Source organism: Marmota monax, unplaced genomic scaffold (genome assembly GCF_021218885.2).
Source record: "Marmota monax isolate L192 unplaced genomic scaffold, Marmota_monax_Labrador192_F-V1.1 WCK01_AAM20220418_F8-fsc00040, whole genome shotgun sequence".
Classification (NCBI taxonomy): domain Eukaryota; kingdom Metazoa; phylum Chordata; class Mammalia; order Rodentia; family Sciuridae; genus Marmota; species Marmota monax.
The window spans coordinates 15,073,882-15,098,219 of record NW_026692782.1 but is presented as its reverse complement, the minus strand read 5'-3'; the positions used below and the strand labels follow the sequence as shown (position 1 = coordinate 15,098,219).

Here is a 24,338-nt window from a genome sequence, read left to right as displayed (position 1 = left end):
ACCTCCCTCCATCCAGGAGGGCTCCCCAATCCACCCCAGCGATGCCTTGCTCTTCTCCAAAATATATAATAAAACAGAGTGTCTCCCTCCAGCAGAGGGCGCTCAATGCCAGGAACAGACTGAGAACAGCCTGCTCTTTCCCCTTGACCCTGGGGATGGGCCAACAGAGGCCTCCCCAAGAGCTGAGCATAAACCACCCCCCACCCCGGCCCTGCCCAGCCCTTAAATGCTGGAAAAACCAAGGAGGAGCGCTCAGAAAGTGGGCCCTGGAGCCACGCCCTGCAGGTCCTCTTCCCTTGGACTGCAGGTCCTGAAGAGCTGGGGAGCAAGACAGCTCATCCTCCCCGCCTGGCCCCTCCTTCCTGGGGGTCCACCCTGGGGTTCTCTCAGGGTCCCTTGACGGAACAGAAGCCTAAGGAGAAACTCTTTGAGTACATTCAGCATTTTGCAGATTTGGGGAAAGAGACACAAGATAAAGCTGAAAACATTTGATCCAGGTCAGGGGCATGGCTAGAGGACACAGGGTTCCTGCTGGGCACCCCCCACCCCCACTGCTTCCTGTTGGAGGCTGCGTGGAGAATGAGGTGCCCCAGGATGGGGCGGGGGGGAGTGTGGAACTCTAGCACTAAGTCAGGCTTAGCTGGCAAACACCATCACACGGGGCACCTCCATGTAATCAATTATTTAACCATGAAACTCTAAGCCGTGGGGCTTGCTCCTCCTCAGCTCTCCCAGCGCTCCCCACAAGGTCCCTGCGGGTTATGTGGAGCCCCGTGGGGAGGCTGCATCTCACAGCCTCCACAGACCCCGCTGTTCCTGGTGCTCAGAGCCCCGTGGCCCTCCTGTGGGCACCAGCCCCTCCAAAGCTAAACCTCAACCGAGTGTCAGTGCGTGTGCCTATCTAGTCTCTTGGCCCTTTCCAAAGTATTTTTATGTCCTTTTTCAAAATCCTCATAAAATTAATTATGCTACCTAGTCTTGTATAACACACATTCACGATATTACCAAATCAACAGTTTCCCCAAATCTTAGCTCTAAAATTGAATTATTCGCTTCCAGTGACCCTCATCCTCCCCCGCTTTTCTCCTGGGGCTGTGCTGGGGTAGGCTCTCTCACTTCTTACCAGAGCCCTCCCACTTTCAGGTTCAAGTTGGCTCCCGGTGATGGCCCCAGGGCTCTTTCCTGCACAGCTCTGTCTGCCCCTTTCCTCCCTGGGCCTCAGACCACAGGCCTTCTCCTCTGGCACTTTCCATCCCCCTCCCCCTCCCCCTCCTAAGCCAGGGCTTTCCCACAGACACGCCCCATTTCCTCCAGCCTTTGAGTGTCCGTCCCTCTCCTACTTCAGTGGTGGGGAGACAGCTAGACATACAGTGCAGATATATCCCCTGTATCTTTTCTGTATTCTTTTCCATTATTTCTTATATTCACATTGCTATCAATATCTTATCTAATTATAAGGGTTTTCTATGATTCCTTGCTGTCTACGAGGCCAAGATTTCATTTTTCTCTTATTATAAAATTTTCTGGCCATTCTTAGATATTCTCAGATCATTTTTTCCTAATTTCCGAAAAGAAAATATTTTCCAACCTGTGTCTGCTGAGGACAAATGCCCTTTTTGATAATAAATCCTCCCTTACAAACCAACTGGCCCCAGGCAGCATGGACTCAAAACCTGCTTCTGAGCAAGTTGCGATGTTTCTGACCCCTCATCTGCTCCACAGCACAAACCTGATGCCTCCTTCATAGGTTGCTGTGCAGAGTAGCAGAGTTAGGTGTAAGCTCTTAGAGCAGAGCCTGGACATCGTGTTAGCTGTCATCGCCACGGTGGGTGACTTTAAGCAGCAGATTGCTCTCTTCAGCAGTCAACACCATCTCTGATAGCTCACAGTCCTGCAATCTCTGCAGTCCACCAAAGACCTTGACAATCCCCAGTCTTCATCTCCTAGGACACTGTCTGCAACAGCCTCCTCCAGTTCCTGGCAAGCCTCTGCTCTGCCCACGCCCCATTCATGGCTTGCCCTTTACTAAAGGTCTAGGAAAGCTGAGGATTCAGCTGTGGCTGGTTAGATAACATCATCTACCTTGCAGAGAGGGTAACTCAGGCCCATAGAAGTGAAACCGTTCTCTGAAAGACATCCCTGATCAGTAGAGCTGTCAGGGCTGAGCCCCCCCCCCCCCCCGGTCAATGGGGGAAGGAAGAGATGGGCCTTCTATTCAACTTGGGCTACAGAAACTCGCCAGAGAATGGAGGCTCCCACTCCTGGCACTGCAAGGCCGAGCCACTTCCCAAAGGCTATGTGTGCCACTTACTTTTCCTACACGCTCCAAAATGTGCCTCTGGAGTAAATCACACCCACAAAGTTACGTAGCTGGTCCAATCATTTAACAAGGTGCTAGTGCCTGGATCCATCTCTAGAGACTCCCTGGCCAGTCCCTTGCAGCCTGCCTCCTGCGACTCTTGCCATCCACCATGAGTCACTAAGACACAGCCTATGAGGCCCTTCCAGGCAGCTTTGGTACCTGGGTCCCTGCAATCCTCTTCTCAAATGGGCCCCAGCCTGCTTCTAGTACCTGCCTGAGCTCCTGCTGGGTCTGTCCTGCAGACAGTGGCCCTTTCAGCTGTGAAGGACACCCCTTGCCAGGGTAGGGCAGCATGTGCGCACACACGCCTCTGTTGGCATGGATAGGAACCTGTGCCTCTGAGGTGTTGGAGGACATTGGTGTGGTCTGGGAATTGGAGACGGACTGTGGCTCTGGGGTCTCCACTTTCTCTCATCGCAGGCCTTTACACATTAGGGTGAGATGTCTCATCCCCCTCTTTGGGCAGATGTGATTCCACTGGACCACAGAGGCAGCTCCCAGCACTGTGGCTACTGAGAGGACCCAGGACGCTCCCTCTAAGCTGACTTGGGATTTTCTGGATTTCTTCTCAAGGCCTCATTTATTTCTTGTGTCACTGGTCGCTGTAAATGTTGGAACTGGCAAAATTAGTGCTCTCAGAGCTCCTGAAGTTTCCAGGCCCAGGGCAGACACTTGGTGCCGACCCACTTGGGTCTCGGGATTCCCCCTTTTATTTTCCTTTCACCCGATGAGTCTTTCTTTATGAAACCTTGGAATCAGGTACATACTTTTGTAAGTCACTCATTTCCTGTTTGGATAAGTTTGGACAGAAATCAAAAAGGGAGGGAAGGAAAAGAGGAGGAAGGGGGAAAACAGAGAAAACGACTTCGACCCTATGATGGCCCGGGGAACCCGAGGCAAGCACCTCACACAGTTCTCGGGAGCAGCGATGCCAGCGATGTGTCGGTTAACAGGCGGCTGCAAGAGCAAGTCCCGGCCCTGAGCCGCACCCTTGGCCTTGGCTGAGGGTAGAAGGAAGCACTGGGGTTTTCTCTCCTGGTTCCCTAGCAGCTCCTCTGCTGAAGGGTGGGTTCAAGTCAGTGTGATTCAGTCACCCACCTTTAATGCACCCAGGCAGCACGAGGGTTTTCCACGGTACAGAAGAAGGAAGCCCTGCGACAGAGGGACCCCACCTGAACCTCAGGTGCCCCACTGACTCCCAGTATCAATCGGATGTCCACAGCAGGTTCCTGGGGGCCTCTGGCCTCTCTGGGACGTGTTCTATAAATTTCTGACATTTGCGGGCTGGGGTCGTGGCTCAGTGGTAGCACCCTCGTCTGGCATGTGTGACGCACTGGGTTTGATCCTCAGCACCACATAAAAATAAATGAATAAAATAAAGGTCGCCTGGACATGGCCACCGTGATGTGGACCGAGTGTCAAGATGAGATGACCTACGTTTTGATGTTGCACTTGTCCATCTACAACTAAAAAAATATTTCTAAAACATGCTACTTATAAAAAAAAAAAAAAAAAATTCTGACATTCGGCTTCCGTGCACCCCACAGGATATAGTTTTGCTTGGGATTAGACCTTATCCTATGGCCTGGACACGGCGACCGTGACGTGGTCCAAGAGCTCCTTAACTGGTATAGTCACCAAAACCAAGCCAAGCCAGAGCCTCTGTGAATATCCAGGGGAGAAGCATTTTTGGAGACCAAGCAGCCACCTCCTGAGCACCCCAACACAGACACACCCCTGAAACAACCACATTTTGCTTTATTAGGTGTTCCATGGTAATATAACACAGAGTTCTTAAGGAATAATAAACACGAGACTTGTCTTTTACCATAATTATTTTGCCATTAAGACAGTGGTTACAAAAAAAAAACAAACAAAAACAAAAACAAAAGTCTCTTCTGGTTACACACATGATCAGCTTTAGCACTGAAAGGTCCTCCACTCAGGGGTCACAATCACAATCGCAAGGATTAAAAACCATCTATTATTAAGTCCTACACTGTTTTAGAGCATCAAGTCACTGCAGTTACTCAGTTCTGAGACACTGTCGATTTATTTTAGCATTTACATATGACATGTGTTTAACAGACACACACAGCAAGCCAACAGGTAAACATGCTTATACAGCCTGTGGAAACCTTCAGATTTTAAACTGTTTTTCTTTTCTTTTCTTTTCTTTTCTTTTTTTAAGAAAACAATCAAAACAACCAAAATTACCATGACCTGGTACAGGAAAAACAGGAAGACAAGTGAATACTGACGAGCTGCTTGTGTTTCTTAGAATTGAAACAAAAATGTTTTCCAACTTGTTCAAATTTCCTCTAAGTGAAGGTAAGAAAGAAAAAAAAAGAAAGAAACAAATATATTAAGTCAACCAATTAATTTTTCAAAAGTGCAATTCACCTTTAAAATAACAAATAAACAACAACGACGACAAACCAAAACCCCGACCATAACCCCGAAGGCAAAACGTGTGGATAGACAAGCGTCAAGATGTGATGATCTACGTTTTGATGTTGCACTTGACAAAAGCAGATTTGGTTTCATAGAAGCCTGCAGACCTGACATTGCTTACAAGGACCTGGAAACAGGTTTGGAAAGAAATGCGACACAAGTCAGCAGGGACAGAAAGCAGCCAGCTAGCGTAGGGGGGGTCTCTGAGCCAAGGGAAGGGAGGAGTGTGAGACACGAGGCCACCGTGGTCTAAGTGGGCCACATGCTGGACTTGAAAGGTTTTCTCCCACAACAGCCCTGATGTGACAGACAATACATACAACATTTTTCTTTCCTCTTGCAAAGTGAACAGGTCTTTAAGTCAAAGTTCCAAGGGATTTTCTGGGTTGATAAGTTCTCCCTATGTTGCATTACTTCTTTTGAAATAATTGAACCGGGAAAAAAAAAATGGTGTTTTCCCCCTAAGTGAAAAGGCCCAATATAGTCTAGAAACTTTCCAGGAGAAAAAAGAGCTGACCCTCAGGGCCAGACTCCCATGGGCAAGGCCCCTCTAAGGTGGTAGATGGCTTGCGGCTGGCTGGTTCACTGGGTTACTGGGTTGGATTTATGGATTGGGCCAGTTAGCTCTGCATTTTTCTCCAATGCTCAACTCTGTGTGGCTCCATACTGGGCCCGCCCTGGACAGCGTGGGTGAGAACCCACCCTATCCCTGCACCTGGCAAGAGTCTCAAAGTCAGACACACCTCCTCGTGACGGTGGGCGGATAGCACCACTCTTCCAGGACCAGGATAACATGTACAATGGTCACAAGGGCAAAGCTCAAGTCCTGCTGGACAGGTTCTGGCCTCAGTAAAACTGTTACCCTGGCAATCGGAAAAGACGACGGGGACGGGGGGAAAATACCATCTCAGAGACAAGGGCCAGAGGAAACATGGAGAAAGAGCCAGATATCTGAAGGTACTCATGACTGACAACACGAGAGAGAGAGAGAGAGAGAGAGAGAGAGAGAGAGCAGAAAAATGGCAAAGAGAATCCTCAAAAGATCTAATCTGCTGCAAAATCTAGGCCAAAAAAGAAAACTTGCCCTTTCTCAACAGTTGACCCAGAAGATTACAGAATGGCGATGTGGACACTTTGGAGCCTCTCAGGAGGGACAAAGCGAGTCTGCCAACCACCCTGAGTCAGCATGATGGTTATATAATTGCATCATTAGGATGTCCAGTTCAAACCCTGTGTGTTAATATTGAATCAGACTTTCCAATTCAGTATTAAAAAAAAAAAAAAAACGAACAAAACTCTAGCCCACCCCCATCCCTCCCCAGCTCCACAAAAAAAAAAAAAAAAAAACTTTTTAAAAAATTTAAAAAGAAAAGAAAAAAAGGCGGCTCTGGGCAATTCACTGTATCTCCCCCCATGACAAGGAAAGATGCTGACAAGCACAGGGGGGCGCAGTGGAGGGCGCCCTCACTGGGGTTTGCTTTGTAGCACGTCTGAGTGTTGGGTGCAGCTCCGTGTGGGGACGGGTGGCTAGGCTTGGGTGTGGTACTCATGTACAGGGAAGTAGGTGACAAATTCATAACTCCAAGTGAGAGACGGAGTGCAGGGCCCAAGAGGGAGCCCCATGAACTGGCTGCCCACAGCAACTATCACAGGCTCTTTAAAAAAAAAAAAAAGAAGAAGAAGAAGAAGAAGGAGAAGGAAGGAAGTCTCAGAATGTCCTCAGGTGTCCCATCCCCCATTCCCAAGTGGCCTGCAGGCCAGAGCTCTAGCCCAGGCTGGTGATGTTGGCACGGCCACCAGGGGGCGCCACGATGCGCTGGGTGGTACGGCGGGGGATGTTGTCATCAATCTGAGCACCTGGAGGGAAGGGGAGAGAAGACAGGGGTGAGGGGACACAGCAGTAAAACAGCCTCCTGCTTTAAACCCAAAAAGCAGTCTGGAAGGGGTGCCGGGCACAGCCTTCTCCATTTTTTTTTAAAAACATGAGCTCAAACCCCAAAACAGAGATGGACCAAAGTCAGCCCAAGAATTACATCCAGGACAAGCAGTCCTTGTGGGGGCCCGGCTGGATCCATTAGTGGGGAAGTAAAACCACAAACAAGACCCCGACATTTCACCCTGCAGCCTGTCCTGGTTCCTAGCGGGGGCAGCTTTCCTGAGGACACAGCAATCTCCCCCTCTGGTATCGTGTTTCCTAGTCCTACGCACGCAATGAGAAGCAGGAACACAGGAGCATCCCTGATCCGAAATCCCAAATCTGAAACACTCCCAAATCTGAAACGTTTTGAAAGTCCATGTGACCTCACTAGTGGACAGTTAGTTCCCCAGCTGACCTCATGTTGGGGCTGCAGTCAGAACACATGCACTCTAAAATAGCATATAAAATTTCCTTCTGATCATGGATGGTACATACAAAACATGAGTGAACTTCATGTTTAAACTCAGGGCCAATCCCGCCCCCCCCCCCAAAAAAAAACCTGAAATATGAAACACTTCTCATTCCAAGTACTTGGGATGAGGGACCCTTTACCTGCACTTTTATATGACTGCATGACAAAAATAAGGTTCACTCTTTTTGAACTTTTTGAAAATGTAAAATCTATGTATGGCCTATATGGCAATTTTCTAGAAAAAAAAAATAGGAGACTTGACAAGAAAAACATCTAATGAGTTATTTCTTTTCTTTAACACATCACAGGACTCTGGAGGAAAGCTCAGGTCATGGGCCCAATGAAAGAGGGGAAGGAAGTTTCAAGGAAGGAAACCTTAAAATCTAGACCTTTCCTCTCACCAAGGAAATCACATATTTTATCCCAGCAAATAGCTAACCGTTCTCCAATGGCTCTGATCTAAGCATTTTGGTTGAACGTCAAGTCAACTGATCCTCACAATTCCATAAGGGAGCTGCTACCATAGTCCCCATTCCACAGAAGAGGAGACTGAGGCACACGTGGAGCTGGGTTATCGAGTTTGCTCCAGACTCCGGGACTACTCCAGCCCTGAAATATCAGCGTCCTTCCTGAGGATGGATGCAACAAACTAAACAAATGTCCTTGCAATCTATTAGATCCTGGATCTAGGAGGGGCCTGGTAGTGCCACATGTGGCATAAACTAATGTGGAGATTCTGAAATCAACTGGTCACTGACTATAAAGATGCATCTCTGGTGACAGGAGTATGTCCCACCTCCAAATGCAACTGCAACCTCTGCGGAGCTGGCCAGCAGAGGGGCCCCTGGGCAAGCCGGGAACCTACCAGACAAGCTGAATCCAGACTGGTGCAGGTTCCGGACAGGTGGGGCCTGCTGTTTGGCGGGAGATGTCTTGGCTGAGGAGGCTGGAGTGACCGTCTTGGGCGTCACGGACACCTCGCACACAGGTCCGTCATACAGGCCGCGAGGGACTCCTCTTAACTCTGCCAGCTGCAAAACACAAGAGCCCCTCTGCTCAGGCCACATCCACAGAGGACACCTCCCCTGCTGGGAAGGAACATGGCCTGGAGCCTAGGCGTGAGGAGATGGAGGACTTTCCTTACAGACGGGGACAACAGGGACTCCTGGGGCGGAGGACCCCGCAGCTCCAGGCCTTTCTTCCCAAGGCACCTCAACCTTAGACCCTGGAAGAATCCCCTAAACTTACAGTGTCATGTTCGAGATCTGCCCCAAGCTCTTTCCAATCTCACACTTCCTGTAATTCTCATAGGGCTCCATCCTTCCCTGCCTCCCAGTCCCCAAGCACCAGCTGTGCCCCAGACACGGTAGGCTTCCAGGCTCCTGACAGTCTCCCTCTCCAGTTCCCGCACCTCCCTTCTCTGACTTGATAAACTCCTACTTCACTCTCAAAACCCAACTTGAAACGGCCCCTCCCAGGACGCCTTCCGTCCTCTGGGCTCACGGCAGGCTCCTCGCCATAGCACGCACTGCAGATCACAGGGCGGGCACACATGGCCCTGGCTGGCTCTGAGCAGGCTTCTCCACCTGGACCTCAAGCACCAGGAATAAGAAGATCAGGTCTCCTTATCCCCACGTCCCTCTGGGCTCGTCCCAGTATTCTGACCTCAGTGCTTCATAAATGTCGGTAGAACTGAACTTGATCCACGACTTAAAAAAAAAAAAAGAAAAAGAAAGAAATTCCTAAGAACAAAAGCACTTACCCTGCTCCTTGCCTTGATGCGCTTGTAAACAAAGTCAGGGAAGGGCTTCCGGGGAACATAGCGCCCTGAGCCCTCGGTGACGTGGAGAGTGCCGTCCTCCAGGACGATCTTCCCCTGGCTGATGACCACCAGAGGAGAGCCACGGCACTCCATGCCCTCGAAGATGTTGTACTCCAGAGACTGGAAGAGGGGAGCACAGGAAGTTCAGAGCAGGCCCCGCCCCTTGCCCCTGCCAGAGTCGGGGCACGTAAGGTCTCTTGCCACCTTCCCCGGCCGGGCAGCCCCACCTCTCACTGACCCTCTAGGCCCAGGCTGGCCTGCGTGGCCCAGCATTTTGACAGGCGTCTCCTATGAGACTTCTCCTGTTGGCTCTCCTCCATCATCAACCAAGGGACTCTCTTACCACCAATGGCATCTCAGCCACAGTAACATCCAGGAGCTGTGACTCTAGGCTAGGTCACTTTAACCCTGTCTCAGAGCTTTGGTTTCTTCATCTGTCACCCTCCCAAGTCTTCAGTGACAATGACAACACAAAAGGTTTCATCCCTGTGTAGTTCGTCAGAGAAACTTGTCATTTGTGAGACGCCCTTTAGAAGGTGTGTGTCGTCCTGGGTCAAGCCATCCACGTTATTCCACAACTCCTTGTCTAATGCCTCTGCTTGAACCTTCCAGACAGAGACGTGGACATAAGGCCATCTTCCTGGGTCCCCACCCCAGGTCTGCCATTTGCCAGCTGTGTGACCCTGGACAAGTCCCTGACACCCTTCCTCATCCACAAATGGCTAAGACCCACTTCAAAGGACAGAGGCCAAGAGCAAATGAAATAAAAGCAGCTATCTGGGGCTTGGCACCGAGGGACATTTGGCTCTTACTGTGCTTTGCCTACCAGGGTGTGAGCCCTTTGGCATCCAAGGCCTCATGTGACACTTGTACTAAGCCTTGTCACCTAGGAATGAGCCCCTGGAAGGGCTCTGGGGACATCTCACTTTCAAATGATAGAGGGAGGGACCAGCCTCACGGCTCAAAGTACCTTAAAACTGAAGCATCCCGGGGTGGGTCACAGCACTGGGCACTCAGCCCTTCAGGCACCTGTAGGCAGGGGCTCCGATACGCGATATCCACACAGCTCCCCCAAACCCACGCTCATTGCTCCGTGGTAGGAGACACACAGAGTGACACAGGATAAACCTCCTGCTGTGACTAATGACACACAGCATGCCGAGTGCCGGGGCTGTGAGGCAGGTGAGGGCAGAAAAGAGGTGATCTGAAAGTCGCTGTTTCCCCACAGGGTCACCTGCAGGAAAGGCAGGGCAGTGCTGACCCTCTAAAAGGTCTGAGTGGGAACGGAGGGAGCCCAGCCTCTGTCCTCCTGAGGCTCATCCTCCATGGTCCAGACGGAGCATGCCAGAGGCGAGTCCCCAGGTCATCTGCACCTCAAGCCAGGACCCTGTCTGCTCTTTTCGTTGCCTCTGGGGGAGGGACTGTGCGAGGGAGGGAAGCACTGTCTCCATCAACCCTGACAGCGGGCTGTGTGCTCAGCCTGCAGTGAAGGGCCCTGGACGAAGTTCAGTTCCAATTCTGGCTCAACAGCAAAATCACTGTGTGACAGTAGACCAGTTACTTCAACTCTCAATGCCTGCATTTATTTATCTTCCCACGTGGGGTGAGAAAACGCCCTCTACTGGGTGTTACATGACAGAGCAGGCAGGAATGCCAAGTTAGGTGCCCCAGGATAGGTAGGTTCCCCAGAGGGGAGTCACTCAGCACCCAGATGGGATGGAGGCTGGAAGTGGGCCAGCCAACGGGGACAGAGGGAAGGAAAGGCAGCCCCACACATGGACTGGAGCCCGCCTTGCCGCAGCCCCAGAACCTCTGTCCAAGTGAGGGGTTTGGATCCAGCAAAGGGCCCCAGCCTGTCCTAGAGAGATGCCAGAATCCCATCCCCATGACGCGGGGCACTCGGGTGGGGTCCGTGCTGGCTAGACCAACTAGAACCAGTCCACTGTGAGCCAACAGCTCTCCACCTAGAACTGCACCCAGAACCTCCTCTTGTTTCGTTGAGGAAGCATTTCAAGATTCAAGTGAGGTCCTGACAAAACACTTTGGCAGAAGGCACCCTTCTTTTCCACAGCTCACCTGGTCCATGTTCTTTCGATTTTACACATAGATGATTTTTACAGAGGAACTGTGCTCCTGCCCACTGCCCCACAGCATCACAGGACACACAGACCTCAGCTGCCGAGACCGAGACCTTTAAAGACAGCACATTCCCAAGCTCGAGAGCCTAACTGAGAGGCGAGAGCTCCCCACACCTGCAGGTCCTAACCACCATCCAATGGCTGCACGTATTTCTTCTCTTTGGGGCGAAGTCAAGGTTGATCAATTCACTTAGGACAGTAAAACCAGCTGTCATTTTCTGTCAGGTTCCTGGGTAACACCACCCCGACAGAAAACAATGACATGTGAAAATTCAAGTGCCTGGTGACTCTCAGGACTGTACCGTGACTGCTCTAGTCAGGTCCCTTGCACCAAGCACCAGCAAAAGAGGTGCACCACCAAACCACGATGGTGGAATGACGCCCAACTTCTAGAAGCTTCTGAATACCCAATGTCACCTTGGGGATGCTGAAGGTAAAGCCACGGCACCCTAAAATGTGGGTGAGAGTAACATTCTTAATGACTTCACTGAAGAAAGTGAAATGGCTTTTTTCTTTTTGTTTGCTCCCTCAACAAATTTCAAGTTATCACACATCCTGGGGAAAATTCATTCCCAGCACAGCAAGTTCTCTTTACAGCCCCTGGGCCTCTCCCTTCCTCTGCCCCTTGTGTGCCTGTGATCCATGTGGATGAGGTGTGCGAGCTAACAGGCTTACACTGTTATGTGTCTTCGCAGAGATGGTTTTGATGCTGTCAGGGTCCCAGATGACCAGATCGGCATCAGATCCCACAGCAATGCGGCCTTTCCGGGGGTAAAGGTTAAAGACTTTGGCTGCATTGGTGCTGGTTACAGCCACAAACTGGTTCTCGTCCATCTTCCCAGTGACCTGAGGGCCAGAGCACACATGACAGCAGGTCAGAGAGCTGCAAGGTGGGATGCTACCCAGCACAGAGAAGGGACATGCCATTGGAACAAAAGAGAGGTGCAGCTGGGTGGTACACGCCTGTAATCCCAACGGCTCCGGAAGGTGAGGCAGGAGGATTGCGAGTTCAAAGCCAGCCTCTCAGCAAACAGTGAGGCACTGAGCAACTCAGTGAGATCCTCTCTCTAAATAAAATATAAAATAGGGCTGGGGATGTGGCTCAGTAGCCAAGTGCCCCTGAGTTCAATACCAGGTACCAAAAAAAAAAAAAGAGAGAGAGGCATAGATATCACCTCGCATCCACTCTAACTGCAGGGCTCAGCTCTGCCTCTGGCTCCACAGTATACAGCAGGCACCAATCACATTAGCTCAAGTCCTTTCCTTCCCAAATCGGTTCTAAATTCAGTACAACGATGGGCACAGGAAATGAGCATGCAGCAAGAGAGAGTAAAAAAGGTACAAATGGCCAAAAAGCACACAAAAGTATATTCACTCTAATCAGTAGCTGAAGAAATTAAAGGTCAAACAATGAGACTTAACATTCACCTATCAAATCAGTACTACTTTGGGCTTTTGGCTCATAATACCCATTTGGACATGGAGAAAACACTGGGGGATGTCACACATTACTGGTTGCATATAAAGGGGTTCAATCTTCCTAGAAGGAATGCTAACAGTAATATGTATCAACAGCCTTAAAAATGCACACACCCTTTTCCCTAGTGATGCCTACAAACATTATTAAGGATGTGTCCAAGGATGTGTCTACATGGACGCCCATCCAGGTAAAAAATATCAGAAACAACAGAAATGTTCGAAGCATTGCCAGTGAATCACCATTTAGCACCAGATGGAAAAGTCTGCTATCAAAAACCAAGTGCATTTAAGGATGTGGAAACTTTTTCATGGTATATTAAAACTGCCTAAAAAACAGATCTCAAAATACTATGCATGATGCTAATGTTATTGACACACTCTCACATAACATACGTACCTGTGCACTTAAGCACTCCTTAAAAATGGAAAGGCACTTGCTAGCATGCTCCCTGTAGTTGGGTCTGAAACAAGGTGATTTTTATTTACATAATCTAAAAATTCATCAAGAAACAGAAAACCTGTTGCTGTTACATTTTAAAACATTAAAATGAAACAGACCAAAGATTCCCCAAAGCTCAGTGCCTGTTCAAACTGGGCATTCCAGAAGCCTGAGGTGGGATAGAAATGCTAAATCCAGACAGCCTTCAGAGAGTCCATTTCCAACAGGACAAGAGCTAGCTGATTAAGTCACCAGGTGGCTGAGGAAGTTCTCTCCTGACGGGCACAGAAGTCACATATAAAGACTACATGTTTTCAGGCTCCACTGTCCCAGAGATGATGATAAGGAACGTGTAATATTTAAGGTGAAATGACCTTTCAGGAGTAGTCATGGAGACTACTCCTACTTATGTAGGAGACTGCCACACAAGTACCAGCTTCTAGAATGTTCTCAACCAGCATCTCAAGTCCATGCCTGCAGATGAGGAAGCAGGGGAGCACCAAGGCGCACCATGAGTGAGACCCTTGGTCCTTACCACAGCCTTGTCCCAGATGACGGACATCCGCTCCTCCGTGCCGTTGGTGCCCTCGGGAATCAGGGTGAAGTTGTCCTTTCCTACGGCTTTCTGGGCAGTGTTGAAAGTGCAGTGGGCACTGCCAGTGACCTGGAGGTCTCCACTGGAAGGAAACATATAATAGGATAACACTGTGCCCAATCTGTCCTATGAAAAATCTGGGGGAACTCGTGGTACCAGAGAATCAGAACACCCAGGGCTCAGTCCAACAACACTAAAGAGTATGGAGGCCACCTTCACTAGGGGACACTCGCCAGCAGCCCACCAGCACTCTCCTCAGGCCTCCAAGGAGATGCCATCCTTGATGCACAGGTGAGACAACTTGTGGTCAGGGAGGTCAAGTCCTGCAGCCAAAGAGGGGTCTTCAGACACCAACTCATGCCCCATGGCTGACTGTCACGATGGCCCAGCTTTTTATCAGGAACACCCTCCAGGGACAGTGACACAATGACAATTCCTTGTTCGCATCTATCAACCCCAGTTTGGTGCATAAGGGTCTATTTCCAAGCCTGCTCTGGGCCACCGCATGGTCACCTGTCAGGTCAGCTTGGTCTGAGGAGTCAGAGATTGTGGAGTGTGAGCAGGTGGCCAGGACTCACCAGGAGAGCAGGGAGTTGAGAAAGTCTGGAGTGGTTGGATCTGGGCTCAGGGGTGGGGAGGTGACAAAGGCAGCGGCCTTGGCCCAGTTCTTGCTCCAGTAGTGAGAGCCGTCAGTCCCCAAGCTGGCGGTGATGGGCTCGCCGTACACCACAGTTCCTGAGGGTCAGAACACATGTGGCTCAGTCACACAGGAGGAGGAGTGGGGGCCACCTTCACTGGGGGACACTGGCAGCCACCACTGCTCTCACCAGCCCTGTGAAGGAGATGGCAGCCTTGTCACAGGTGAGGCAATGCATGCTTGGGAGGCCACGTCCTTCATCTGGCCAAAGCCACCTATAGGGCATGTGCTCCCGGAAATTTCCTGTGAACCCCCCTGTGAAGCCTGTGCATTGTCCCTTGGTGGTCCTAAACAGCTTCTGCCTCCCACGCCTGCTCCCAAGCTCCAGGAACAATCTCCAGCTTACTTGGCTTCAAGCACCCCACCCCAAGTGCCACCTAGGCTCTTCTTGGATGCACTCCAACGGGCCCTTGGGGCTCAGAAAGCGCCCTCTCCACTCACACATGCCAGTGCCCTGCCCTAACTGGTTCTGTTGCAAGGCCAGCGAGAGGAAATCACCCAGGACAGAACAAGCCGAAGCCCTGGACAGCAAACACACCACCTCCAGACCTCCCGAGAGGAAGCCTGGACCCGGGTGGCCACGTGAGGGGAGCTGCCCGTGTCAGCTGCCACACCCATGGCCTTTGGTGGAGTGGCCACAGCCACACTAGCGAGGTCTCAGAGCTTCCAAAGCCTTGGCGAATTTGCTACAATGTCCAAGAAAGAACACCAGCTCCTGCTGCCCAAATCTTGTCCCCAACTCTGTCAATGCAGAGCCAGCCAGGTTTGGGGAGTCATTTATATACACGGGAGGGCAAACTGTGAGTGCCCTAAGCACAAAAATTTTAAAAATTAAAAAATAAAAGTAAAAATAAAATAAAAACCACTCCTCACTGAAACATCTACTGCCCTCACTATCCAAAGATCTCCTCTTTGACATCATGCCAAGAACAACTCGGCCTCACACCATCTGCCCCAGAATCCCATCCTCCGCTCCACTGAATGCCCAGTTTTGAACTTTTTTGACTCCTCTCAATGGAGACGCATTGAAGGCAATTTATTCATCTGCACAGAGTAGGCACTCAAGAACTACACGTTAGATGGATCAAACGGCCCAATCATGTATTAATTAAAGGCATCAGAGCCGGAATTTGAGCTCAGCCAGCCACATCCACCTCTCCTACCGCAGGGTTCACCCCCACCCACATCGTCCAGCCTAGATTCCCTTCTCCCCAAACACAGGGCCCTCGGGGCCAAACCCGGCCCAGTCAGGAATGTGCTTCCCTTCCCCTCCACAGCTTCCAAAGCCTTATCACCAGATAATATTCCACAACACCCTCTTTGCCCGCCACTCAGAGCTGGCTCGGAGGAGCTGCCCCCTCCTGCCTCAGGAATTCCACAAAGAAGTCCCTGTTCAGCCAGGGAGTGGTGGAGGTCCCAGAAGGCCGCTGTCTCCGGGCAATCAGTCACAATCCCAAGCAGGAGGAGGGACTCCAGGACCAGGGGGCCTGCCCAGAAGAAAGCCCCCAGGAAGAAGAGTGCCACTCAGGATGACTGGAAGGGACCCTGCCTTCCTGATCCACTCAAAGACTCCCCCAGAAGCTGGTGCAGACAGCCCACTCAGCTCAACCCAAAGCAGAAAAACAGCATATGTGACAAGGACTTGTTACAGCCAAGGTCCTTCCCCAGATGCCAACAGCTGACCAGGACCCAGGGGCAGCCTCTCACAGGACCTCAGCTCCCAGCTTTGGGGTGGTGCATCCAAAAGATCTTGTTAAGTCTAACTTGATCCAGTTCAGTCCAACCCATCTGGTTAAGTCTCACTCTCCCGGCCCACCCAGGTCTGGAGGTCCCACCTACTGCTGCCTGCCTGTCTGAGCACAAAGGTGAGATCTGTGTAAGCCCTAGGAACACCAAGGATTCACAGTCCTAAAGGTCTTCTGGTTCTATCCCCACGGCTGTGAAAAAGTTCATGAGAGAAAGGTGCTTGGAGTAATAAAAACCAACCAAACAACCAGTAAAATCCCATAGTCGGAGGGCCTGGGGGTCCCTGAACCAATGCCCACATTTCCCGGGTTCCACGTGACTTGCCATGACTCATCCTCTCACTGAATCTGCTCCTCAGTCCTGCCCTTGGAAACTGAGCACCAGGAGGGCATGGTGCTAGGAGGGCTGGCTTCATCTCTCCCTGTGAAATACCACTCAGATTGGGGTAGGGAGCTGCTCAAAGGTCTCTTCCTTCAGCACCCAGGACACCCACCCCTCAAGAGAACAAACTCAGCCTTCAGCCTCTGGAAACCCCTTAACTTGATGGGTTGGGGCTTCCAAGGCCACTGCTGACCAGAACCTCCCTGCTTAGTCCAAGGATAAGCAAGGACTCCTGTACCTGAGCCAAACCAAGATGGCAGCATGCATGGACAAGAAAGGGGGCACTAAGAGAAAAGGGGAGCCTCTTGAGGGTCATTTTTGCTTTGTTCTGTTATAATTCACTGAGGGATTCAGAGGTTCTTGCTGTCTTTGGACTTTATTTCTGTTCTTCAGTTCCAAAGGCAGGGCAGGGATTAACTACCAGTCCAAGGCCTCCACCTCCAGGCAGCGTGGGTCTACAGAATGAGGCTCTCCCCAGTGGCCTGATCACCAGTGGCCTGGTGCCTCCCCCAGGGCTTCTCTCCCCATCTATAAACAGCGTGCATGAGGAGCCCTGAATGAGCTTCCGGAGCTCAGTCAGGCCACAGACACCAGTGAGCTTGCGTGCCAGAAATAATTGCCACTCATAATAATAAACCACAGAATGGCTTAATTGGCCTTTCTGCACTTCTCTAAACACACTGCTGACGCTTTCTTGGCGGCCCTTGGAGCTTCATGATTTTCTTCTCCAGGGAAAGTCTAAACTGAAGGATGTGACCCCAAGCCAGCCTCTGGCAGACTCCCTCGTAACCCTGGGAAATGCAGGGACTCACAGGGGACACACGGGTGATGTTTATTCACAACCAGCCTGGGGCCAGGGTGCATTCGTGAGGAATAAATGCAAGGTTGGGGTTTAAAAATGTTTGACAGCTCCTGGCTCCTACAGTTCGTCATTTCCCATGAATGAGAAGCAGGAGGACAAATCCAAAGTAGGAACAAAGGAAGATCACGTGTGTGTATAACTCAGAATGCAGCACAAGAGAGACAGAAAAGAGCCTGGGACAGAAAAACAGTGGGACAGGCACACACCACACACACACATACACACACACCAGACTTGCTCTTTCAGAGAACCCATGCCGCGCCCATCAGCCTTGGGACTGTGCTATCAGATTTTGGTACTAAGAGTGGTTCTAGGGAAACAAAAATCTCAAGACTGAGTTTTAGGATTGCTTCTGAGGTTGTTGGAATTGGTTTTCTAATCCGATTCAATTTAAAAGCCTTAAGGTTTCTATTTCCAGTAAAGACAGCCCTTGCAGTCGATGGCACAATGGGGCGATAGATACACAAAATCCGACTCCTGATGCTCCCTATCAACACTTCTAAGAGGCAAGATTCTGGGCGACACTGTAGAACGTTTTTGTCAAACTGACAAAATGTCATGAGACTGACTGTTGCTCTTAATGGTGCTGGAACCAAGTGGGGAAAGAAAACAATGGATCCAGGGGTTCGAATTCCCACATCAAGCCCCACATAAATGGCCTGAAAGAGACTCTTAAGTCTCACAGATGCAGAAGTGAGATGGCTGAAAATCAAAAGCAGGATCCAGCTGAATTATAATGCAAACTGAATTCTCGCCAAAAGGGCACGAGTTGTTCAAAGGAGAGAGTGTTGACCCAGAAGGGCTCGTCTCTGGACAGCCTGTGGACTCAGGTGAAAACCTCCTCCTCCCTGGGGTCTCCAGCCTGCTAGCCCACCCTGCAGGCTTCAGACTTGCCAGCCCCACACTTGCATGAGCCAATTCCTTAAAATAGATCTGTCTCCATCCCCCACCCCCTTTGGTTCTGTTTCTCTGGATAATCCTGACTAATAGAGACTTTGGTAAATTTTATTTCACAACCCAACCCACCTGCCACTCTCAATTCTAATTCTAGGTGGCTGTGTAGTGCACTAGCTGAGCCCTAAGGATTCATCCCAAGCTGAGGTGGTCCTCACAATGCCAGAGCACACCTATTGGCCTGCAGGGCATAAGAACTCTTGTCCTGAATCAGGTACCCAGGGCTTAAAAGCCCTCAGCAGCCACAGCTGAGTCTGTCTGTCTCTGGGTTCTGGGGGTGGTTTGAGGAGGAAGAAAAAATAGCAAGTCCACAAATGATGTCACTGGGCACCGCCCACGGGCCGCCATTCACCTGTGAAATCTGCCATTCACACACCAGTTTTCACATAGTGACAGAGGCAGTCGGAAGGAGACCATTCTAGGAGAGAAAGACCCACAGTGAACCCCTTGGACAGAAAGATGCCCGGGAGTCTGGAACTACTTTCCCCAGGCCCCATGATCTGAGGTAAGATTCAATTTCTGCCTTCTGGTTCCTCTTCCAGGAAACAAAGCATGAAACTGACCGGGGTCCGAGTTCCTTTCACGCACAAAAACTGTCCCAGACATCCTGGTCCTCGCTGTGTTTTCATTTCCTAATCTGCAAAACGGGTTGACGCCATCTGTCCGGCTATGGCCTGGCACAGAAGGATGGAGGCAGCCCATGTCCAGGAAAGATGGGCTCAGTCGGGTCGGGTCAGGCCAGCATGGGAGATGTTCATCTCAGCGTCTCCCTTTTATTTCAGATCCTCACTTTCCTAAACATCTAGACACACGGACGTCGTAAAGGACCACAGGGGAAGTGGGAGACACCGAGGTACAGGGGCTCACCAAGAGAAGCACCTGTCACTGCTTGTTATGAGTTACCAACTGCCCATATTTGTAGAGAAATTCTGAGTTCTGGCCCCCTGAGGCTCTGTGTAGTTCCCCAGCCCTGCTTGGCTTATACCTCCTCGGTAGCACTGACCGTGTCCCACGGTCACTTTATGGTCAAGAGTCCCTTTCCTGCTGCTGAAGGAGCTGGCTGAGGCTTGGGATGGTGTCTCGTCCCTGATACCTAGGCCTGAAGTATCACATAGGAAAAGTTTGCTGAAGGAAAAAAAAAAATCTCTCTCCGTTTCACAGACGAAGGGGTGGAATGGCTGAAGGCTGGCAGTGCCTGAGACCTCAGACCTGGGGGCCAGAAGAACCCACCGAGGCAGAAAAGCAATCCTTAGCAGAAAAACTTTGCCCTAAGTTGCCGGTGTCTTTGCTCTGCTTGCCTAACAAGTCTGAGGATAAACCAGCCCTTCATTCTTTCATCATGAGGATAACTGGTAGAAGTTATTGTATACATCTTTACCTACATTATCACATTTAAACGGCATCATTGCCCCATGAGGTGAGTGATGATTACTACCCTCCCCTTGCAGGAGGTTGCATGGGAATCCTTGCTTCCACATTCCCCAAGCTTCTGCCAGGTGTCAGGCTCCAGTTTCTACCAGGTTCTTGAGGAGGGAAGCCCCAGCACAGGGAGACCACAGCATTTCCTAGTCTAACATAATCTTGAAGTGTGCAGGTAAGTCAGTCAAACATTAACGTGGAGATCTGTGGGCTGAAGTTAGACACCTGGCAATCGAGCCCCAATTCCACACTTTAATAGCCCTGACCTTGTTGACTCAGCTGCAAAGGAAAACAAAATATAAAAGTTACTGCCTGAGCTGCCTCCTGAAATTGTCAGGGAGTCCCAACAAGGTGGAAAGAACCTTAATGGCCGGTGAGGTTGGCCAGGGTTCCTATCCTGCTCGTTAGCATCCAAGTGCACTGAAATTCCTTCCAGCAGCTCAGGTCTGACACGAAGGCTTTCATGGACTAAAAGGGTGACAGTCCAAATGCAAAAGCCACGTTGGCAACCGTGGTGTGGGTACAGCTGGACTAATCCTGGGAGGTTCTGGAACTAGAAAAGACTGAAATCGTTCCCTTTGGTGCTCACCCCCCAGACACACACAAAGCTGAAAGTTAGTGGAACAATAGAGGGCAGCGGCCCCCTGGATGCTTCAGTAACACTGCAGACCCTCATTTGGATGAGAAAACTCAGGTACAGAAAGAAAGGGCTTCATCACTGCTCAGGGGCTGATCCCCCAAGACCACCAGCCCTGACTGCAGTCTGGAGAGAGTCCACACGGTCCATGCTCCAGTCTGGGCAGGTGAGTGTCTGCATTCAGGTACACACTAGATAACAGGGCCACAATTCAAGATTATTTTAAACTGTTTGCCTGACTGGTGAATTATTATCATCCAGGCACAGAATAATTGATAAAAGATACAAAAATCAACTGCCCTCTAGATTCTCCTTTTGGACACTGTGTGAACAGCTCCCACGCTACATGGTACTGCGACAGGTGATCAGTGTTGTGGCTGAGCCCCACCTGGCCGTCGCACAAATGTGTGTCTGGGCAATGAAGACATCATCCGCAAGGTCTCCTTGGATGGATTATATTACTCCTGAGGAGATCATATCACTTTAGGGGAATGCTTACTGCAAAAAAGCAATTCCTTGAAACTGCCGGGAGAGGGCAGGTTCCCAAGAACGCACCAGCAAAGCAATCACTTGAGAGGCCCAGAGAGCTCCCAAGAACAGGGGCTGGGAATTGCTGGGTCTGAGCAGGCAGTGCTAGGTCCATCTGGAAGCCATCTCCTGGGACCAGCTGACTTAGTGGTCATTGAGCAATTTGTTCTGGGGCTTGTATGAAGTCACCCACGAGTGAAATAAATCCCACAGCCCTCCCTGATCTGTGTGGATCACATTCCACGGGGAGCTGGAAACGGAGCTGTAGAGGTCAAAGTGCTCCCTACTGACAGAAACAGAGAGAGACAAAGGTGCAGGCAGAGACTAAGAGAAAGAGAGGCTGAGAAAGACAAGACCAAGTCAAGAGAAAACTAGAAATGGACAGGTAGAGAGGCAAGCGGGTAGGGAGAGAGACAAAAAAGAAGAAGGGGGCTCCTTTTCTCATGTTCATTTCAGATCAGACTAAGATCCACCATCAAAGCCAACTCTGGGCTCCCAGGCTCCCTGTTGGAGGAGCTAACTCCCAAGCTGGGGACCACAGGTCTCTGCTGTATTCATTATGCATAAGATGCTCCACAGAAGGAAGCGTCCCCTGAGGGAAGCGCTGGAAGCTGCACTCAATGAATTAGTTTCCAGAGCCTTCTCAATGACTCCCTAGTACGAACAGAGAGCCAGCCTTGCCCAGAATGCCTGCATAGTTTATTGAAGTGGGGGGTGTACTCAAGCACCAGAAACCTGCCCAGGATCTTATCTGGGGCAGAAAGGCACACCCTGCCCAGCATGAGGCTTTCTGACCTACCCCACCGAGATCACCAGCCTCGAAGGGGAGACACCTTTGCAAAGTAATGTTCTCCAGAAGGGCTCTGTAGCAAATGAAAAATGACGTCACCCATGTATGTGCCTAATTTATTTAGACTGCATCAAATTAAATCCCACTTTTCTACGGGGGGGGGGGGGGGGGGGCGACCACCAGCCGCGGCTTTAAATAGATAAGAACAAGGCCGCAGCAGAGGAACAAAGGCAGGAAACTGGAGCTCCCTGCCTCGCTGGGCTGTAATTAGGTTAATGCTGGAACGTGATAAAAGTGTCCCAGTTGGCATGAGGGTCGGAAAAGGAGCCCTCCTGGGTGATGAGCCCTCCCTCCCGCCAACCTGTCCACAGCCAGGTGGCCCAGCCCACAGCACTCACCCTTCTTCCGGGCCTGGGCAATGACTTCAGCCGCGCTCTTGCTCATCACCTTGGTGATGTACAGAGGGCAGTTGGTCTGGTTGCCAATGGTGATGGAACGATTCACGGCTTCCGCCTCGACCTGCAGCAGAAGAGCGAAGTATAAGAATTCAGCCCACCCCAGAGCCCCCATCTTTATCCTCCACCCACCAAGACACTGACTGCTGTGTCCCCAAGGTTCTGCCCCAGGGGGCACCCAGTGTCAATCAAAATCGGAATGGTTGCAGGGATAGGGCCTTATTCCACAAGCTGACAACATCAGCATCAACCGGGTCCATAAGAAACCCAGTTTCCTGGCCTGGGGACCAGATTCCAAGACCTGAAGACCAGAACTCCAGGAGCAGGGCCCAGCCATGGGGGATACAACATGCTCAGGGACCATTACTCTTGCTAATGTTTGAAAACCACCACATCCAGGGAACTGGCTGATCTCTATTCAGTACATTGGTTCAGCAGCCAGTCTTGAGCCAAGACATTGAGTACTGTGACTCTGGACTGGGCTTCTGTCAAAAGCTCATGAATGAAACCAGCATCACCCCCAAAACAATGCACCCTCACAGGGCTCAGGACAGGGACAGGCAGCAGCAGCTGTGAGCACCAAGGGCCTCTGTGTGCACGCACCAACACGGCCGGCCAGCCGCTGCCTGGTACGCCCTTGAGTCCCAGAGGGGAGGACTGAGCTCATAAATTAACCCAGTATCCCCAAGTTGGCCAGGGGCTCAGGTTCCCCACTGGCTGTAACTGGTAAACCTGGCTCTGCACATCAGCTGCCTCAGTGGACAGTATTTTAAAGATCCCCTGTGAATACCCATCAGGGAAGACTCCCCAGATGCAGTTTATCTTCAGGGCAATCAGCTATGTGTGTCTAAAATGGCAGGTAAAGCTGTGTCAATGCAGCCTGGAGAGGTCACGGGCTCCTTCCAGCAACCTGTGGTGTGCACTCACCAAGGGGAGGGAAGGGGTGGCCTGCTCCTCCTTGCCCTGCCCCCAACTCTCCCAGTGTAGGCCTGGTTTGCAGCAGATGCTCAATAATGTTTGCTGCACAAATAAATGACTTCACTTTATTAAGAGTACTTAAAGCTGGGCATTCCTCAGAGCTGGTACTTTCCACCTGGAGTCGCTAACCCAGTATCCCCAAGTTGGCCTGGGGCTCAGGTTCCCCGCTGGCTGTAACTGGTAAACTAATGGCGAGAAATAAGACAGCTCCATTCACATGTGGCCGTCTGAGCACCACCTATGTGAAGAGGGCTGTCTGGAGGTCCACAGGCAGGGCAAATGGCTCTTGAACATGCTCATTAAACACCCAAATGTTTTTAATTCCTGGCATAGCTGGAGAAGGGACCCACCCTCCCTCTCCAGTGCTTCACAAGTCCCCAGAGTGAAGTATGAAGAGGGCTCTGCCTCAGTCCTCAGCACTTCCCAGGGATGCCAGAAGCTACCCAATTCAATGTCCCACACAGACACTTCTGACAGGGAAGAGGCACTATCAAGGATTCCCTAATGAGGCTTTTTGACCTACCCTACTGAGATCCCATTTGCAAAGTAACATTCCCCAGAAGGGCCAGCCCTGAACTAGCGTGTGCAATGGGTCTAATTAGGGGGACAAGGAGCCTTTAACCAGGGGCTCTACCCCTGTGGGACTGACTCCCACCAGGACCAGCCTTGGACAGAAGAATCCAGGTCCAGGGCTCTGTCTGGATCTGCATACCTGCTGTGTGCTATGTGCTGTGTGTGAAGTGAGCTGGTCCCACCCCTGCCCCAGCCAGCAAGAGGCTCAACTGAAACCTTCGCTCCTTGGAAGAGAAGTCAGTTAAACCCCACCTCTACCATGAGTTTTACCCTCCTTATGTGTGGGCTTCTGGTACATAATCATACACTGCTCCACACAATGCTGAACTCCGTGAAAACAGTAGGACAGTTTAAAAGTAAAATCTCTGCCTTGTTATAGGGCTCTCGGGGACTTGGGAAGTCATCTATTCCCACCTTCTGTGAGGGAAACAACCTATCCAGAGACACACACTGTCAGTACACCACCTGCTCATCAGCACTGGTCCCCTGGGCTCCTGGCAGATAGTGCATGACATTCTGTGAGGCCCCCCAGGGTCTCCTTGCTCCTAGCTCATCACGTTCTGTCCAATGCACTTGCTTCCTATCTGCCTAGCTCGTGAGTCCCTTCAGAAGGGACCATGTCTCTCTCATCTCTCTGCC

The 24,338-nt window shown here is 50.8% G+C and overlaps 1 protein-coding gene across 3 annotated transcripts in view; it reads right to left on the bottom strand.

The window, feature by feature from the left end:
• Positions 1–4,100: 4,100 nt before the first annotated feature.
• Positions 4,101–24,338, bottom strand: part of Dpysl2 (dihydropyrimidinase like 2) — a 142,895-nt gene continuing 122,657 nt past the window's right edge. For all 3 annotated transcript variants that reach the window (XM_058580422.1, XM_046447784.2, XM_058580423.1), the window contains exons 8-14: positions 22,092–22,212; positions 14,258–14,414; positions 13,620–13,761; positions 11,842–12,012; positions 8,969–9,148; positions 8,072–8,237; positions 4,101–6,673 (exon numbers count right to left, since the gene is read on the bottom strand). In XM_058580422.1, the coding sequence (XP_058436405.1) occupies positions 6,582–6,673; positions 8,072–8,237; positions 8,969–9,148; positions 11,842–12,012; positions 13,620–13,761; positions 14,258–14,414; positions 22,092–22,212 (1,029 nt within the window). In that variant the 3' untranslated portion in view covers positions 4,101–6,581. The remainder of the gene's footprint in view (positions 6,674–8,071; positions 8,238–8,968; positions 9,149–11,841; positions 12,013–13,619; positions 13,762–14,257; positions 14,415–22,091; positions 22,213–24,338) is intronic.